The sequence below is a fragment of the Erythrolamprus reginae genome, chromosome 2, assembly GCF_031021105.1.
Source record: "Erythrolamprus reginae isolate rEryReg1 chromosome 2, rEryReg1.hap1, whole genome shotgun sequence".
Lineage (NCBI taxonomy): Eukaryota > Metazoa > Chordata > Lepidosauria > Squamata > Dipsadidae > Erythrolamprus > Erythrolamprus reginae.
In genome coordinates, this window is record NC_091951.1 from 77,002,657 (window position 1) to 77,022,183 (window position 19,527).

General features: G+C 40.1%; 2 protein-coding genes across 4 annotated transcripts in view; one reads left to right on the forward strand and one right to left on the reverse strand.

Moving 5' to 3' along the window:
• FERRY3 (FERRY endosomal RAB5 effector complex subunit 3) lies at positions 1 to 2,768 on the reverse strand. The gene is made up of 2 exons (XM_070738381.1): positions 2,679 to 2,768; positions 1 to 2,336 (listed from the first exon to the last, which is right to left on the reverse strand). The coding sequence occupies exon 2, from the start codon at positions 2,245 to 2,247 to the stop codon at positions 622 to 624; it is 1,626 nt and encodes a 541-aa protein (XP_070594482.1). The 5' UTR covers positions 2,248 to 2,336; positions 2,679 to 2,768; the 3' UTR covers positions 1 to 621.
• Positions 2,561 to 19,527, forward strand: part of ABTB1 (ankyrin repeat and BTB domain containing 1) — a 38,202-nt gene continuing 21,235 nt past the window's right edge. Inside the window, exons 1-8 of one of the 3 annotated variants that reach the window (XM_070738382.1) lie at positions 2,561 to 3,013; positions 7,141 to 7,203; positions 9,935 to 9,990; positions 11,542 to 11,686; positions 12,315 to 12,474; positions 14,601 to 14,646; positions 15,558 to 15,674; positions 18,688 to 18,803. In XM_070738382.1, the coding sequence (XP_070594483.1) occupies positions 2,958 to 3,013; positions 7,141 to 7,203; positions 9,935 to 9,990; positions 11,542 to 11,686; positions 12,315 to 12,474; positions 14,601 to 14,646; positions 15,558 to 15,674; positions 18,688 to 18,803 (759 nt within the window). In that variant the 5' untranslated portion in view covers positions 2,561 to 2,957. Of the gene's footprint in view, positions 3,014 to 7,140; positions 7,271 to 9,934; positions 9,991 to 11,541; positions 11,687 to 12,314; positions 12,475 to 14,600; positions 14,647 to 15,557; positions 15,675 to 18,687; positions 18,804 to 19,527 lie in introns of all 3 variants that reach the window. The other 2 variants (XM_070738384.1, XM_070738383.1) reach the window with 2 other exon arrangements.

Consider the following 19,527-nt stretch of genomic DNA (forward strand, 5'->3'; position numbering starts at 1 on the left):
TTTACTGCAGTGGTTTTGAATTCTCCATGTTTATCTCTTTTATAAACTAAAGATCAAAATATAATGCCATCTCAAATAGGACTACTGTCCAGACAAATATTTCAAAATAGGAGTTACAGCCCTACAAAAATAAAATAATCTAAAATTCCACCTGGTGATATAAAAACTGTTTAGCATGTGATACCATTGTATTTGCTGTGTTAACATTCTATTTTGTTAAGTAATAAACTGATATCACCCTCAAAACAAAATGTAAGGAAACTTCTATTATGAATCTTTAAGAAAAACAAGTTTTTTTCCCTTTGATAATCATATTTTCAACATACAGCTAATTTCTAGTGATACACAGACATTTAGTTTCCCACTTTTCTACTACAGTTCTTGTTGGAAGGATTTTTGAACAGCACTTAACAGAGGGAGAGCTTAGAACCTAAAATGGCAAAAAAGGGGGGAAATAACCCATCACCCATTTCCCTTTGTGTAGTACAGTGGGATTTTTAAAAAAAATATTGCAGGTGCTTCTGTTAGGAATTTCAACAATCATGCTCAAGTTATCAAAGTGTTTCCTGTATTAAAATCCAGAATCATTTTATTCGTCCTTCGCAGAATTTTGGAGGGAATTCAGTGTTTGGATGTCAGAGTTAGTGTAGATGACACACAGAAAATCTGTGGCAACATGTTACTCAGTTGGTAAAACATTTCTTCAGAAATACTTTGTGGTACCAAGAATTGAACAGTTCGAGAAATCCCACCATCCCAGGAAGCCATTTCCATCATAAACCCTTTGACACACTTAAATACAAGTTCTGCTCTTTTCAGGCACCAAGATATCGTCATTTCTTCAGACATATCATGTACCAGCAGAAGAGGGATACTAATTGTGGTGATGTCATGGGTGCAGCACACTTTAAGGATATTTCGGAGGCCCATGATAGCAGGATCCCGGGCTGTAATATTACCCGACCTCACATTGTCATCCACACAAAGATGAAAAGTCACATGAATTTCAGACAGATTTGAATGTCGGGTGATATAAAATTCTCCGGGAAAAATATTTGATTGATTCTGTTCCCCGTTCTTAGACTTATCTTCATTGCCACTATTTCTGTTTCCTGCTTCATTTAGTCTTTTGACCTTACTACTACGTTGTGCTCGGGCATAAAGTACAACTTGCTGAACAACTTCAAGCTGTTCCTGAACTCCAGGAAAATGAAAATCTGTACACTCCTGGGAAACAGTTGCAAAATCTCTTTTGATCCCACTATATGAACTGATGCGATTGTCCACAAGCAAGACTAGACCACAAAGGGAAGTTGAATAAAGTGATAGTGCTGTTTGAAGACGGTGGAGTTTGACTCCGCTGCGGTGACTGCGCTTGTGCTTGCAGAAATCTAGCATATCTGCCCTCAATAGTCGCAGATTATGCATGGTTTTCAGCTGTGCTCCCAAATGGATAGTGAAACTTTCTTCCAATTGCCTCTGGTCCTCAAAGAGTCTTCCAGTTCCTTCTTCAGATTCTCTCCACTGATTGGGAGTAACTTTGATCTCATCACCAATATTACTGTTGGGATTTTTCAGATCCTGGTGAACTTTTACCACCCATTCTTGATACTCCTGTTTCTGGATTGCTGTGGTTTGTTTCAGTTCACTGCTCCACTTGTTCTCCAGTAGCTGCTGGGATTCAAAGTGCTTAGCTGCCAACATGTTGACATCTTGATCCGTTAATGATTTCCCCAGTTCTTGCATCACCTTATCCATTTCTGCCCTTTGCCTTTCTCGCAGTTTTTTAAGCTCCACATCCCTCTCGCTTATTAATTCGGAGATGCTAACGAAATAATTATGTTCCAAGTTTAACAGAGTTTCTGAGGCAGGTGAGTGGATCAAGTCATGATAAACATCTGCAAAATCTTCGTCCCAGCTGGGATCTTCTGGCCTGGCATGTTCGGAGGTGGCTTCAGTGTAAGCTTGGGCCCAAGCCTTGGCCAATTGGTCTAAATCCATTTTGCCAGATTTCACAGCTTCCAGAGCCGCTTCGGCTTCTCGGTCAAAATCTTCCCCGGATTCCTCTTCTATGAATTTAGCCAGAGATTCTTTCAAGCCCTTTTCTACGAAGCAAGGCAAATTATGAAGCAGCATCAGACGCCTAGGCAAATGACTAACGTTTTCTTGGACGGGGAACCTCAGCGGCACGGTTAGCAGGAAATGCTGGTTCCCGGCCTTGAATTCATACACAAATTCTCTCTCCATTCTGCAGGCTTTTCCCCCCTCCTCCTTTCCTCAGTGACTCTTCCTTACGAGGTTTAGGCGCCTTCTTCAAAGAGTTTCCAATTCACGCCCTTTTCAAAATAGAAGTAATAGAATTAAAAGCGTTGAAGGGGAAAAAACCCCTACCCCAACAGGCGGTTCCGCTTCTGAAGCGCCCGCTCCTTTTAAAATGGGGGCCGGCTTCCGGAGCGTGTCGAGAAAAGGCTTCGCGGCCCGCTGCCTCTTCGAGCATTAATAAGCGGGCGGCGTCGCCGTTTTGTGGAAACAGGCGGCATGCGAATCCCCGGCCGTGCCTGGGGCTTCCGGGGGGCGGCCAGGCCGAAGAGGCCGAGCCGCCGCCGCCGCCGCCGCCGCACAGTTATCACAGTCCTGAGCCACCGGTGTGAGGGAGGCTTTGAGGACCGACCGCTTACCTTTCAAGAGGCGAGACGGGAACTCCGCCGCCAGGCCCAGCCTCCCGCAGCTGAGAGGGGCGGGCCTGCGCGCTAGTCGGGGTGGAGAGACACAGAGAGAGTGAGAGATCGAGGGCCGGCCTTGGTAGGCTCAGCCCCTGTCGGGTCGTTGTTTACATCCGTCCCGCTCGGGTCTCCCTCCCCGCCTTCTCTCGGCCTCGCCGGCCACCCCAACTTGCCCGAAACCCACCTTCGCCTCCCTCTCCCAGGCCGGGTCAATGCGGCGCTTTCCACCGAGCCATGGACACCAGCGACCTCTTCACCAGCTGCAAGAAGGGCGACGTTTGTCGCGTGCGGTGAGGCCTGGGCCGGGGCTTTTTTTTTTAAAAAGGGCGCTGTGCGGAGAAGGTGGCGGGTGGCTCGTTTGGGACATTTACTTGAGGCGCCCCCTCCCTCCTCCGAGATAGGCTGGGTGGTTGTGTAGTAACGAGGTGGTATAATAACTCTCTCTTTGGGGGCTTTGCCCGCCCTTGCGTTTCTTGAGACGCGACTGCGTGTGTTGTTTACCAGCCCAGAACTTTTCAAAGTGGCTCTTTGCCTTTTCAGACTCTTCCAACCTATGAATGTGGACCAGGAGGGGTTCCAAGCACTTAACTAAAAGTAGTATTAATTGTCCTGACTTACCATCCTTTTTGGGGTAGCAGAGAACGCAACCACTTGTTATGTGGCACCCGAGGAAAAAGTTGCCTAGGTTGAGGGAAAGGTAGAAGGAAAACTGTGTTTTTAAGTACAAGTAATCCTCAACTTAACAACAGTTCATTCAGTGATCGTTCAAAGACTCAATGGCACTGAAAAAAGTGATCTATGAGCAGGTGGGGATTCCTACTTACCGCCACTACTGATGCGATGTGCCCGCAGCTCCCGTGCCCAGCGAGCAGGCAAGTCCCAGCATGCACAGGCAGCAAAATCTCAGGAGAAGATACACACACACACACACACACACACACACACACACACGGGATTTTTGGTGATTTTTTGCTTCTGCGCATGCATGAAAGCAAAATCTCACCAGGACACATGCACACACATTATGACTGTTGCAGCATCCCCACGGTCAAATTTCAGATGCTTGTCATCTGATTCGCATTTATGACGGTTGCAATTTAGTTTAGTTTAATTGGATTTGTAGGCCACCCCTCTCCGAGGACTGGGGTGGCTCACAGCATACATAAGATATAACAATGCAATAGATCCAATTAATACAGTTTAAAAAATCTTTAAAAATTCTAAAACACTTTAAAAACATTCATTAACATTCACCTAATAAATTTACACTAAAAACACTTGTTGGTCAGGCGGAAGATCTAATGACCCCAGGCCTGGAGACAAAGATGAATTTTTAAACTCTTTCAGAAGGCAAGGAAGGTGGGGGCAGTGCTAATCTCTGGGGGGGGGGAGCTGATTCCAGAGGGCTGCCCCCCCCAAATAGAAGGCACTTCCCCTAGGTCCCGCCAGCTGGCATTGTTTGGTCGACGGGACCCTGAGGAGACCAACTTTGTGGGACCTCACTGGATGCTGGGATTCGTGCAGCAGAAGGCGGTCTCGGAGATAATCTGGTCCTATGCAGTGTCCCTGAATCATGTGAATCCCTTTTGCGGCCTTCTGACTCAGTGGGAAAACCAGATTCACTTAATAACTATGTTGCTAATTTAACAACTGTGGTGATTCACTTATCAAATGTGGCAAGAAAAATACTAAAATGGGGCAAAACTCACTTAACAAATTTCTCATTTAGCAATATAAATTTTGTGTTGTTGTGGTTGTAAGTTGAGAACTATCTGTATTGAACAACATTTGGGAGGAAATCTGGTTCAGTATAACAGTAGAATGTTCAAAAGAAGCATTAACACAATTTCTCCTGGTGACCAAATTTTCTTATCACGCTACATATATTACAATATTCAATGAAAGAATGCCTGATTCACACTTGCTGAAGTCGGTACACCGTAGGTAATTCTCATTAACTTTCATCACTCCCATTTCTATTTTCTCTTTTCCAACAGCAGCAAAGTGTGTATGCATACTCCACACGTTTGATCATTTCAAATATGTGTTAGAATCCTGTATTAGATAGTAAGACAAATGTGTGTTACCTAATTAAATATTTGGGACCCAAAAATGATAGAAAGAATGCTGTTTTAATTTTGTCGTGATGAGCATGCTTTTGGCCTGCTCACATTTACTTAACTCACAAAACAACTACTGTTTGGTTTTAGTAAGTCTCTTACTCAAATTCTTTCATGACAGTAGTGGCAAATCCAACAACCTCCTTGATTAAGCTCACTTCCTGGTGACTTGATGGATATGTCACTGCAATTTTCTTGGCAATAACATAGAAGTGGTTTGACATTGCCTCTGGAATGTATATTTTGTTTCTTGGTCTAGCCTTGGCATTATCTGGTGCTTTACCATCCACATATTAAATAGAATGAACCTGCTTTATGGTTTCAAAAGAAAAGGATTTAGGGGTAGTGATTTCTGACAGTCTCAAAATGGGTGAACAGTGCAGTCAGGCGGTAGGGAAAGCAAGTAGGATGCTTGGCTGCATAGCTAGAGGTATAACAAGCAGGAAGAGGGAGATTATGATCCCACTATATAGAATGCTGGTGAGACCACATTTGGAATACTGTGTTCAGTTCTGGAGACCTCACCTACAAAAAGATATTGACAAAATTGAACGGGTCCAAAGACGGGCTACAAGAATGGTGGAAGGTCTTAAGCATAAAACGTATCAGGAAAGACTTAATGAACTCAATCTGTATAGTCTGGAGGACAGAAGGAAAAGGGGGGACATGATCGAAACATTTAAATATATTAAAGGGTTAAATAAGGTCCAGGAGGGAAGTGTTTTTAATAGGAAAGTGAACACAAGAACAAGGGGACACAATCTGAAGTTAGTTGGGGGAAAGACCAAAAGCAACATGAGAAAATATTATTTTACTGAAAGAGTAGTAGATCCTTGGAACAAACTTCCAGCAGACATGGTAGATAAATCCACAGTAACTGAATTTAAACATGCCTGGGATAAACATATATCCATCCTAAGATAAAATACAGAAAATAGTATAAGGGCAGACTAGATGGACCATGAGGTCTTTTTCTGCTGTCAGACTTCTATGTTTCTATGTTTCATTTCCTTCTGTTTTTCAGTCAAATTATGCTTGATGCTGCCATCTAGTGGAGCCCATGGTTTTTACACTCTTTCTAAAAAGTTTTTCTGCTTATCAGCTCTACTTTTCCCCTAAAACAGCTGGAAACTTCAGATATCCTAACACAGCTAGTGTAAAAAGTAGATAAATACAGTACTGTATATATGAAATGAGCTTTGAAGTCATTTACAGTCCCATCTTAAAATTACATGATATTTATTTGAAGATAATTTGAATCTATCTGCTGCTTTTCCACTAGATGAGTTTAGTGCTGCCTGTAACAAAAACGAATTCAGTGCAGAACATAATTAAAATACAAGCTAACAATAATTGTTAGTGATTAATAAAGAGAGGCTCTTTGTTTGTGATTATATTATGTACTTCACAGCATATTAGACTCTCTAATAATATTATAGTGTCTATATCAGTGTTTCCCCACCTTGGCAACTTGAAGATATTTGGACTTCAACTCCCAGAATTCCCCATCCAGCAAATGCTGGCTGTGGAATTCTGGGAGTTGAAGTCCAAATATCTTCAAGTTGCCAAGGTTGGGAAACATTGGTCTATATCAGTAGAATGCTATCTTTAAAAAAATCATGAATAACATTATATCCCTGCTGTGCTACCATTCACCTCTGGCATATGCATCCCTCATTTTCCAGTCCAAATGCTCTCTAATAGAGCTAATTTCCTAAATTATAGGTATGATGGAGCAATGCTATATTTGATAAGAGAAAATTCCTTAATAGGAGAGTCTCTTCATAAAATTATTGTCTCTAGTCCATTCTGCCATAATTCCTGATGAATGGGAACTCTGAGCATTTAGTTTCTGTAGCCAGATTCTATTTGGAGTCAGCACTGTTAGTGATAATGAGGCTCCAAGCCACAAAGGGTTTCAAAAGTGATAACCAGCACTTAGAATTGCACCTGAAAACCAAGTGCTTCTATTTATTCACACTTCTAATGTAAAGGGACAATATTTGTATTCCTATCAATAATATAATTGATAAATAACCTTAAAGAACTTCTGTTATTTGATTTTCCACACACACATATTAGAAAGTTAGATTTGATCTGTAATAGGGAGACAAATGGAAAGCAGTAGAATTAGTTAATTCACAAAAATATGTTTGATAGATTCTCACTTATTTGGGTTGAGGCTTTGAGAGTGCTCAGTTGCTGGTATACTTTAGTAATAAAAGGAAAACTTAAGCCATGAATAAAGTGTATTGAAATAGCTTCTTAGTTATTAAAATTGTCTGTCTGTCTTTCAGGTACCTTCTTGAACAGAGAGATGTTGAAATCAATGTCCGAGACAAATGGGACAGTACCCCTTTGTGAGTGCTTTGGCTTGAGCTACCCATACTGTTTGGTAATTTACACAGGGATTTAAGAAAAATTAAGGTCTTTCACTTTTTGCAGCATTTCTCTATCCTTTCTATTTAAAAAAAAGAAAATGTGTTTTTTTGTATTTTTAGTAATCTCTCCCAGGTTATATGTATGAAGTGTACTCCAGTGTTTACTCCTTTGTCAATGTGGATACTTTTCTTCCTTTGCAAAAATATTATGGGTAACAATAGAGATTTTATCATTGCTTGGGAATGGCCATTTGAATAAGTTTCTAGAAAAGTCCTGCTAATTTAAATTAGCTGATAGCATAGAAACATTAATTCTCATATTTTTTTTCTATTTATGTTTGGAGCTATATTATTTTTGAAGCAGAACTCATTTTCTTAGCACACTGCCACAAATTTGTTAGCATGGAGTTTGCAGAAAACTTCTTCAGTCATTGTTCAGTCTGGTTTTAGTTAGGCAAGCCATTTGCTAAATAAGCCATTTGCCAATAAAACTAGTTCTCCTTTCTCTGTCAAGTTGACCAATTGCTTCCTATGGGTCTTAAATATCTTTCTTCACAGAAAGTAAAGCACATACACTATAAGCAGCTGTCTTTTTGATTCCAAACAGAAAAACTGTGCATTACCACATTGAGAAGTCCTGTATCTTAGTAAACATTTGGAATGCAGTGTATCAGAAAAGTTGCATTTGAGAGCTTTTATGCTATAGCATAGTCCATGACAGCATGGTAGTAATCTGAGCTGAATTAAATGCCAGCTAGATGGTACAAGGCATAAAGTGTTGCAAGCAGTCTCTACAGTGAGATAACAAACACCCATTAACACAGGATTAATTTATTGGAATGTGAGTTTGATTGGTTTTGAAAATTGAGGGGAAAATGAGAACAGTTTTTCAGAGGGTGGTGAAGAAACAGCTTAATTTATTTTGCATTAGTAGTGGTTGAAAGACAACATTGTGGTATTAGTGAGGATGTCTGCTGTCTATGAGGCAAAAATAACTTTATCCAAGTAGCTTTCAGAAAATTGTTTATTACACCACTCCTGAAATAGTTGTTTTGGTTATCAGTCTGAATCTAGGAAAAAAAATCAAAGTGGTGGTTTTGCCTTAAAAGCTTAAGCAACTTCTGGGCAACTTACTTAAACTTTATTTTATCCTGATTCCTGAAGATGAGACTGGGAAAAGGGCTCTTAATGTAGAATGGATTCTTCAGGCAAACTTTTGCTGGCAGTAATCTGGATATCTTTATAGAGCCAAGACAAACAAGATATTTAAAGATACGCAGTTCTGGATGTTTAAATCTGAGGCCAAATGCTTTTTCTCATAAGAAATTGCTGCTTAAAATGTTTATTATTTATGTGATTTGTTCTGGAAGTCTTGCATAAAAGGAGCAGAACATTTATACTTAAAGATATCAAATGTATCATTTTCTTGGTTTGTTTATTGGAGATGAGTTCTTTCTTTCCAATTGAGGGAATATAAGATAATACATTATCTTCCATTGTGTGACTATCATGTTATGCTATGTTTTTTTCTCATAATGAGTTACTAAATAAGCTATATGCATTTGGTCCTAAAATATGCAAAGCTAATACCAAATAGGCCACATTATGACTTAATATGATGTGTGAGGTCAGTGATACAATTAGTGGGAATGCTTAGGAACCAAGGTTTTTTTTAAAAAAATTGCTACACTTGCATAATTCTAATTTTGAGTTTTATTGGGGATGTCATCCTATACAGTAGTGGAACTGAATAAATTTTTATTTTAAAATATTTTGCATATACATATAACTAAATTAAACAGCTTTATGGAAATAAGCTTGACTTTGAAAGCTTGGTAATATAGGGATAATCTGTGGCAAATGCAGCAACACCTTTGGCTATTTGAGTGCTTTATTGTGAGGATTAAACAGGTAGCCCTAAACTTACAACCATAATTGAACTTGGCATTAGGGTCATAATTCATTGGAATCATAAGTCGAAGCACTCATGCGACCAGAAGGAATTTTTCACCATGGTCTTTAAGTGAATGCCACCATGGTCATTAAACAAATGGCATGCTTTTTTAAGGAAACCCATTCATTTGAAGGGGCTTTTGTTTGGCCAGAAAACAAGCAACAAACATCACAAATAACATGACTGTGGAATTCACAATTGGACATAAAGATGACCTGCATAACCTGCAGTTAGATGATTGCTGAAGGCATTGTACCCTCTTGCTAGAAGTGCAGTATGGGCTGTAAAATCCCATTCTATGGTGTTGTAAATTCAACTGGTTATAAACGTAGCCCAGTAGTTAAGTGAAGATGCCTGTAATATCTTAATGTGGTGAGGGAGACCTTGCTTGACGGTAGTACATTTAAAAGCGATTTGGGTGTCCTTACTGATAGGAAGTTACAGGCTAGCCAACAGTGTGATGTAGCTGCTTAAAAAACGGTTGCTATCTTGGGTGCATTAATAACATAAAGTCTAAATCACAGGAAATGATTGTTCCACTTTACTTTGCCCTGGTCAGACCTCACTTGGAGTACTGTGTCTGGTCCTTAAGAAGGAAAAGGGAAACAAGTTTAAAGGAAGGATATCAGGATAGTGAAATGCCAGAAAAGCAAGCCTGCAAAGAATGGCTAATTCAGTGTGTTTAGCTCCAACAGAGATTGAGAAAGAGATGATAGAACTTCTTCAAGTGCCTAATCTCACTGTTCTCTTTTATAGATATTATGCTTGTCTCTGCGGACATGAAGAACTTGTGCAATATCTTCTAGCCAGTGGTAAGAAGACTGATATATTTTTCCAGAAATAAATATAAGTTGTCACTTTATGCTCTCTAGAACTGGAACTGTAAAGTCAGACAATAATTCTGCTATGATGAAAATTACAATTCCTTTCAATTTGTTTCTAACAAAGAAAGTCTTTCTCTCTTTCTGTTTATGGGTCTGAGGTTTTTTTTAAAAGGTTGGAGAGTAAGTGGTGATATTTTTTGTAACATAATTTCTGTTCCATTTCATATTGATGCATCTAAAAGTAAAAACTAAATTAGAGGGAGATCTCACTAGACCAGGTTTTACACTAGAAATACATTCACTTTAATAGCAAGTTAAAATGGACAGCTGTTGTTATGTATGAAGTGGATAGTAGAAGAAGTCTGAAAATCAAGAATAGCAGTTTGGCATAGTGATCTATCTAATCTAAACTATTGTTCATCCATGTCTTTAACCATATGTTCTTGAGGAGAATTAATACACTGTTTAATAATAATTTGATTGCAAGGAAAATATATTTAAAAAGAATGCAATTAGCTTTATATAGTTCTTCTAAAAGGAAAGTTTACCTGAGAAAATAAAGGTCAGACATTAAAACAGGAGGTTTAATTAATTAATTAAATTTATTGTATTTCTATGCCGCCCAACTCTTGAAGGACTTTGGGCGGCTTACAACAGGATATAGAAAATACATTTAAAAACATCATAAAAGATTTAAAAAACAGTTAAAAATCACATACATGCATATCATTCAGGCCAGACCTTGCAAATTGTGAGATCAATGGCCCCAAGCCTGCTGGAAAAGCCAGGTCTTCGATGCTTTCCAGAAGGCCAATAGATTGGAGACAGTCCGGATCTCAGGGGGTAGTTGGTTCCAGAAAGCTGGGGCAGCCACAGAGAAGGCCCTTCTCCATGGGCCCACCAGCTGACACTGTTTAGCTGATGGGACTTGGAGAAGACCACCTCTGCAGGATCTTACTGGTTGCTGGGCTAGGGCTTTAAAGGTAATAACCAAAGGTAAATAAAGGTAATAACCAGGGTGTGTTTTGAATCTCAAAACAGATTCATGACTTGTTGCTTTTCTAAAAGGAATACAGATAATAGATATTTTACAGTTTAATAATTTAAACAGAAGCTGCATGTAGGCCAGCTACCTTGAAGTGAAATGTAATGTAGCTGAGAGTATTATTATAGAATACACAACTCAATGTAATGACAAAATCAAATTATTTTTATTGTTTTTCTAAATTGATTTGTCTCTATTATTTCAGCCAAATAGAATAGCATCATGTAATATTCTAATATTTTAAGGACCTAAATTTTTCCACTACAGGATTGCTGTTTTCATTTTATAATTTTATAAATCATAATAAAAATGTACTTTATCTAAAATATTCCTCCATAGTCTTATTTCATAAGCTCTTCTTTAGATCTAAACATTCGCAGTGATATCTAAAGACTCTATAAAAGTTATTTGGTTTCTGTCAATCACCCTTCCAAAAATAGTGCCGATAAAAATGTGGTACATGTTAACGTTATGTAAACTGGTCTTCCCTACAGGTGCAAAATGTGAAGCAAACACCTTTGATGGTGAACGTTGCTTATATGGAGCTCTGAATGATACTATTCGGCGAGTGTTGAAGGAATATAAACAAATCACAGCAAAGTGCATGAAGAGGGACTACTATGATGCATTTCTTCAGCGGTAAAGAGATCTATTCTGATGTTGGCAAAAGACTTATCTTCAGAAAGGGCTGTTGTCTTCTATTTCTTATCATGCCTTCCCATTCCCGATTTTAAGTTATGGCACTCTATTATATAGAAGTATGCAGGGTTTAGTTTTTCTCCCTAGCTGTCTGTTTCTCTTTAAAGAAGCCATACCTTTGCCTGGATGTGACCAGTATCTGCGTAAACTCAGAAAAATATGTCTTTGATCTGAAGAGATGATTTGTGCAGTTACTGTGGAAACCCAAAGAAAAACATGGCTTATTTAAAGGCCTTTGGTGAGGATTAGCGCAGGATTTGATTGCCTGGAATTTAAGTGGTTAAGGAGATTGAGTGTGTTAAAAAAACCTATAGTGGTGTTTAAAACTGTTCTTTCTTCACACAGTTGTGATTGGTGTTATATCTTTAGAATTTATCAGAGTAAAAACTGTATCAACACTACAATAAATAGGATTTATCAAATACAATATTAATAATGTTATTTTACAGCTTTAATTTTCTTTTTGGGGGGAGGGGGAGATGGTGATGCATAGAAATGTCAAGTTGAATTATTCCATACTGTTTTTGTTTAATCGTGAAACTACTTTTCCCTCTCAATCTCCTTGCAGGCTTCTAGAACAGGGATACCACAGTGACATTGTTTTTATTGTTCATGGGAAGTCTTTCTGTGCTCATCGCTGTGTACTGGGTGCCCGAAGTGCATATTTTGCAGAGATGTTCGAGACCAAGTGGAAGGGGAAGAATGTCATAGCACTGAAACATCCATTGGTAAGAAACTCAACCTTTTGTTTTTTCCTGAATAAATTACATTTGAGACTTTCTTTTTTTGAATTGTCTTTATTACATTTTTCTCTTTCTACATGTCACAGTTATTTCTTAAATATATCTACAGCCTTTTACATACATTACTTTTATATTGGTACATTGTGTACATTATCTCACAATATTTTCTAATTCTACCTCTTCTTCATACACTCTTTCTTCATCCATCTGTATTCAATCCAGTTGTACCATATTGCATAATAATCTGAATCTTTTTGTCCTTTAAGTTTTATTGTAATTTTTTTTTTACTTTTTAACTTTCTTACTTGTCATTTGTCAAAAACAGATCCCAACAAATTTTATTGCAAAGTGATGGAATTATGGGTTACCACTAATATCATACTAACAGAAGTGTCACACATTTCCACTTTCAGATACATTAATCTGCGGTGCAGGTGAATTAGAACTAAGAGGTACTGAAAACTGAACCTCTGTTTTATATTTCTCTTCGGTATTTTAAAATGAAAATGAAATAAAAAACACTCATGAGTAGTGTAGATCACATAAAACACTTTTTATTAGAATTTTTCCCAACTCATTTTTCATGCAGAACATTCAGCCTTCTGCAAATGTTACCTGGGCGCTTAATGAGTCCTCCTTAAGATGGTGAAAGTGCCTGGATAAGGAATCTTCTTCTGCCGCCCTGCTGTATATTCCTAAATCTGACCCAACTGATTACATAATTTGTAAATAGATGGCTTCTTGCCATTAAAATTTAAGTGCTGAAGGGAAGTTTTAAAATTGTTTGCTTATCTTTTTGGCCAGTCAACTCCCAGTGGCTCTGATTAGATTCAGAAAGTTAAAAAGTCTGTAAAAAGAAATACAGTAATACCTCGTCTTACGAACTTAATTGGTTCCGGAAGTAGGTTCGTAAGGCGAAAAGTTCGTAAGACGAAACATTGTTTCCCATAGGAAACAATGTAAAAGCGATTAATGCGTGCAAAGGGGGGGGAAAAATCGCAAAATGGCGCTCCACTGGGCCTCCAGGAAAGACGTCTTTGTGACGTCAAAGCTCCGCCCATGGAATTCCCTATTGGGATTCCCCACCTCCTTTCCAGCCTCCAGATCAGCCGAAAATGCCGCCGCCGCTTGCAAAAATGGTGCTCTGCCGGGCGGCGCCACCTGGCTGTAACTTTCTGAAACAGCCAGGCGCTTCTCGGCGGCCTCCGGAACCCGAACCCGAACTTCTCGGTTTGGTGTTCAGGAGAATGGCGAGAAGTCCCCCGGCTGTTTCAGAAGGAGACAGCCGGGCGGCGGCACTTCTTGGCAGCCTCCCGAACCCGAACCCGAAAAGTTCAGGTTCGGGTTCAGGAGAACGCCAAGAAGCCCCCTGGCTGTTTTAAAAGGTGACAGCCGGGCGGCGGTACACAGTGGAGCGCCATTTTGCGATCTGCAGTGGGTTCGTAAGCCGAAAAAAGTTCATAAGAAGAGGCAAAATTTTTCCGAACCCCAGGTTCGTATCAAGAGCGGTTCGTATCACGAGGTACCACTGTATTCATAAAACAATGCCATCCAGTAGAGCAAAGCTTAAACATTACCTCAAAGAGGCCTATCCATCAAGGCTGGGGTGGGGTGGGTATTTAAAAAAAATACTTGAATATGGACAAAGTGGAAGCCATGTGGATTTCTGGAGTGATGGGGGAAAGGAGCTGTTTAAACAGGTAGATCCAGCAATAGAGTAATCCTGCCTTTTAAGTTTCCCATAGATGACTTGCCTAATTAATGGAATCTGATGCAAGCCAACTGTCAGAGTTCTCAGGGTGAGTGAACCCCAGAGGAGGCATATGGTCCCTTAAATTGCTAGGCCCTATGCCGTGCAGAGCTTTGTATAACCAACAACGTATTGAATCACAGCCAGAAGCCATGTAGTAAACACTGCATCCCTTGTAGCAGGAGTGTTATAACCATTATAGGACATAATGAGACTTGCCAATATTGCAAATGAGTTTGCATTTTGCACCAACGTAGCTACCCAATTCAGCCAACAGAATTCTAGGCCCTGTTTACTTTCTAGTTTCATTTATATTATTTCTTTCAAAAGTTTGTATATAACTCATTTGTTCCATATACAGATCAATCCAGCAGCCTTTAGTTCCCTTCTGCAATACCTCTATACAGGTAAATCTAATGTGATATATTAAAACTATGGATTTTATTTATTTGTAATAGGTTCTACATAAATTTCCTGTTGGTATTTCCTGTCAAAGTTTTAGATTTGTTGGAATTTCTTGAAAGATTCTGGGAATGAATAGATCATGGTTGGTCAGCTTCTTTGCTCTGGATTATAATTAATAGTGTGTGGATGTTCAGAGCAAAATCATGAAACAAAATGTTAAGAAGTTATATTTATGTGGTTATTTACCAAGCACATTTAAATTATATTAAAGTAACCAAAATATCTTTACAATCCCCAGGGCAGGTCACAACTTTTGAGCATCCCTAATGTTTGGAAATTGAAAATTGAAAAATCTGACATGCCCCAGGACAGTAACACTCTGAAATCTCTAAAGTGGTTTTCCAGTTCGCTATCATATATACATAAATAATTACTAATAATCACCCAAGTGAATGTGGTTAGGATTTCCATAAAGTTTTAAAAGGGGGTTTAAAGAGAGTTTTTTGTTTTTAAATGTGTTTCTCATACACCTTTGAGGATTTGGACAATTTTTCAGGTATTTACCGGTGACACCCTGCCTTTGAAATTTAGTGGCATAATTTTTGATAATTGTAAAAAGTCTATGTTTTCAATGGGAAAAAAAGAAGAAGAAATATAAAGGGTTAAAAGCAATAAAAGAGTAGAATCCTCTTAGGCTTCATGCTAATAAAATCGTTTACCCACATAACCTGTTTTATTCACAAAAGTATTAACTGGTGTTATTTTAAACCACAGGGTGGTGCTGCAGTTTAAGTTTATAGCTTTGGTGTATGGAGGGGAAGAGAAAGAGAGTTCAGAGGGCATGGGTAAACAACAGGGATGAATCGAAAGAATGAAATGAAAGGATAATTAACACTTTTCTTTTCCTTACCAGGGTGTTTGGACATAGATGTAGAATATGTAAATGACTGCAAGAGATTGGCCAAACAATGTCAGCTCCAAGATCTCATTGAAGACTTGGAAACCAAATGTAAAAAGGTGTATGAATTTGGTAAGCCTCCCAATCTTACTGTCATTCTTTATAAGAAAATGGAAAAGTAGCCAGTTCTCCTATATTAATTACCAAAAGCAAATTTATCTATTTTACAATATCTAGTTCACCATACTAGAATCAGTAACCATAGATCTAAAACTGAGCAATAGATCAAAGTACAAAATAAAATACGTAGCTTTCAAAGTATGATGAAACGAAAGAAAATGACACTAAATCTGCATATATCCATTTGAATCTTGAAATTGTATCATGCAGAAACTGTCAAGCTAAAGTTAAGTCTTCTAATGGAAGTGGCGGACTTTAAAGTAGTTTGGTTTAAGACATTTGGGTACCATGCTGTCTATAGATGCCACCATGGAGATAAAGTGAAGGGAGATTGCTAAGTGTGCTGGTTCAAGTTCTTGGAAGAAAGATGAGATAGAAACCTTCCACTTCACTGAGAGTCACCATATCAAGCTCAGACAACCATTTCAATTCAACCCAGGTTCATAGCAATTTTACTTAGACTTAGAATTTTACTGCACAGTGCTTTACAGCCCTCTCTAAGCAGTTTTACAAAATCAGAATATTTCCCCCAAACAATCTGGGTCCTCGTTTTACCAATCTCGGAAGGATAGAAAGCTGTGTCAACCTTGAACCGGTGAGATTCTAACTGCTGAACTGCCGGCAGACAAAAGTAGCTTGCATCATGCTTCATTCTAACCACTGCATCACCACAGCTCTCATAGTAGCAGTATACTGTAAGTAGCAGTATAGTTGTAAGTCGGCTCTAAATGAATGCAAGCAACTTTATCCAAAAAATGCTTTCTTACTATAGGTTTTCTTGAAAATAAGACATGTCCTGATATTAAGCCCGACAGGGCTTTCCAGGACATGCACTGAAATAACCCCATTCCCAAATAAGCCCCTCAAACTACTTTCTGGGGAAAGGGGAGGACATGCCCCCCACATCCAGGCTGAGCTCGTTCGGGGGCAACAGAGGCAGCTGCTCCCTTGCCCGGTGGCTGTCCCAACCCCTCCTGCCCATCCTTTCCTCAGAAAGAATGTGGAGGTGACAGCAGTAACTCACTCTGTGGGAGTGGTGATCAGTGGCTAGAATGAGGGAAAGTGGTAGGAGGGCCCTGCTACAGATCCCACCGAGAGAGTCGCCTGCCGAAACAGAAGTGCAGGGAGGCGGACGCGGGACTGGGCATGTGGAAGAGCAATTAGTGTCTCCACGTCAAGCTGGCAGATGGGGCCGGGCCTCTCCCTACCCACAGTGGATACAGAATCTCAATCCCTGCCTTGCCTCCTCCTCACAGACAGGGGCATGTATGTATGTGTTTGTTTGTTTAATTTATATACCACCCAACTCCCCAAGGACTGGGCAGCACACAACAAAGAGAACAATATCTAAAAAACAATTTAAGAAATAATTTAAAACCTATATTAAAATTATGCATATCTCTTGTTGCTGGATCTAGATGATAGCTCATTTGGTCAACAGCCCCAGGCCTGCCAGAAAAGCCAGGTCTTTACAGCTTTCTGGAAGGCCAGTAGGGTTTGGGCAGAACGGACCTCAGGGGGTAGCTGATTCCAGAGAGCCAGAGCCGCCATAAGAGAAAGCCCTTCCCCATGGCCCCGCCAGCCGACACTGTTTAGCTGACAGGACCCGGAGAAGGCCAACCCTGGGGGCCCTTATTGGTTGATATATTAAAACAGTGCCAAAGGCAGAGCCCAGAGGAGCCAACTCAGTCCTCCTGGGTGTCCGCATCTTGTGTCGATGCCTGTGCGCACCTGCCTCTCGCTATCTCTGGCTCTCCCGGCCAAAAGAGTGCCTGCTGCAAAAAGAGAAGCTCCCGGTTGGGAGAAAGAGAGAGCAAGCAAGAGTGGGTGTGCACAGGCACTGACACAAGACACACACACGGCGGGACTGGCTTTGATCCTCTGGCACTGGTAGTGTTTTGAAGTGCGCTCCTGCCAGTGAGGAGAAAGAGATGAGGCAGGGATCGAGACCCTGTGGCAGGAAAGGGAGAGACCGGCCTCCCCATCTGCAAGGCGCGACATGGGGAGATGCAAAAGCTGCCAGACTCAGGGAAGATGCTCAGCCCACTTCATCCCCCGCCACACCACGAGATGCACATCTTACCCAAGTCAGGCAGCTCCATGGCATCTCTGAGCTGATCTGTTCAGGGAAGTATCTTGCAAAGTACAGAAAAACAAAGGGCGAGCAACTAGCAACTTCATTCAGTGAGAAGTTTTTTTTTACTTTGCAAGGTGTTTCTGTGCACAGACTGGCCGAGAGATGCCACAGAGCTGCCAGACTCAAGTAAGATGTGCGTCTCAGGGCCTGGCCTGCCTCCTGCACCCCGAAAATAATAATACACACATACCCTTCATGGCACCGGACCAGATTATCTCCGGGACCGCTTTCTGCCGCATGAATCCCAGCGACCAGTTAGGTCCCACAGAGTGGGCTTTCTCCGAGTCCCGTCAACTAAACAATGTCGTTTGGCGGGACCCAGGGGAAGAGCCTTCTCTGTGGTGGCCCCGGCCCTCTGGAACCAGCTCCCCGCAGATATTAGAATTGCCCCCACCCTCCTCGCCTTTCGTAAGCTCCTTAAAACCCACCTCTGCCGTCAGGCATGAGGGAACTGAGATATTCCTTCCCCCTAGGCCTTACAATTTATGCATGGTATGTTTGCGTGTATGTTTGGTTTTATAATAAGGGGTTTTTAGTTGTTTTAGTATTGGATTGTTACATGTTGTTTTTATCATTGTTGTTAGCCGGCCCGAGTCTACGGAGAGGGGCGGCATACAAATCCAATTAATAATAATAATAATAATAATAATAATAATAATAATACCCCCAGTAATAAGGCCAAGGCCATATTTTGCGGGTCAAAAAATATAGGACGGTCTTATTTTCGGGGAAACACAGTATCTATAGATATATTTCTAGCTCAAGTTAGGAGGACATGTCAATAAAATATTTGTTATTTTAAAGTTTTTATATTTTTGTTTCTTTTAGTTTCTTCCAAGCCAGGCACCTGTGTAAAAGTGCTTACAATTGAACCATCAGGTGATTCACGATTGCAGGAAGACCTTGCTCTGCTAGCAGAATGTGCCTTGCCAGCTGAATTCAGGGTAGGAAGTATTTCATTTCTCGTTTTCATCTCTTTGAAGTGTTTGTCCATTTGAGTACTCTCATATAATTACATTTAGCTTAATATTCTGCCAGATAATTATTGACCACAAGGTTATTAGATCCAGGACACACACATACACGAGTCAATAAGGTGGTCTGGGAGATGATTTACAGTTAGGTCTGTGCTGGCCTGGGAGAGAATGGTGCCTTCAACCTCATAAGAAATAGTGGTATGTCTTCTCCTCAGGAGACTGCCCTAGTTGGATCCAACTATTCTAAACAATTTAGCATCTTGTCTCTGATTGTCTCTTTTTAAGGAAGAGGGGAGGGATGGCATACAAATCTAATAAATTATTATTATTGTTGTTGTTGTTGTTGTTATTATTATTATTATTATTATTATTATTATTATTATTATTATGTCAGTACAACACAGCAAACGAGATCACTATGCTGGATTTCGTATTTCATCACCAGTCGGGCGCTTCCCAAGCACCTAGGACTGAGTGATGTAGCGGCGAATTATGTTTGCCGATCCCAGTAAGCGGCCTTTTGTAATTGACAGATGGAGATTTTGTCAATTCCGATGGTTTTCAAATGGGAATTGACAAAATCTCCATCTGTCAATTGCAAAAGGCCGCTGATTATTTGCAGTTGATGATGATGATGATGATGATGATTATTATTAAGCAAGTGATTGGCTGCAGTTGTAGAGAACCTTAG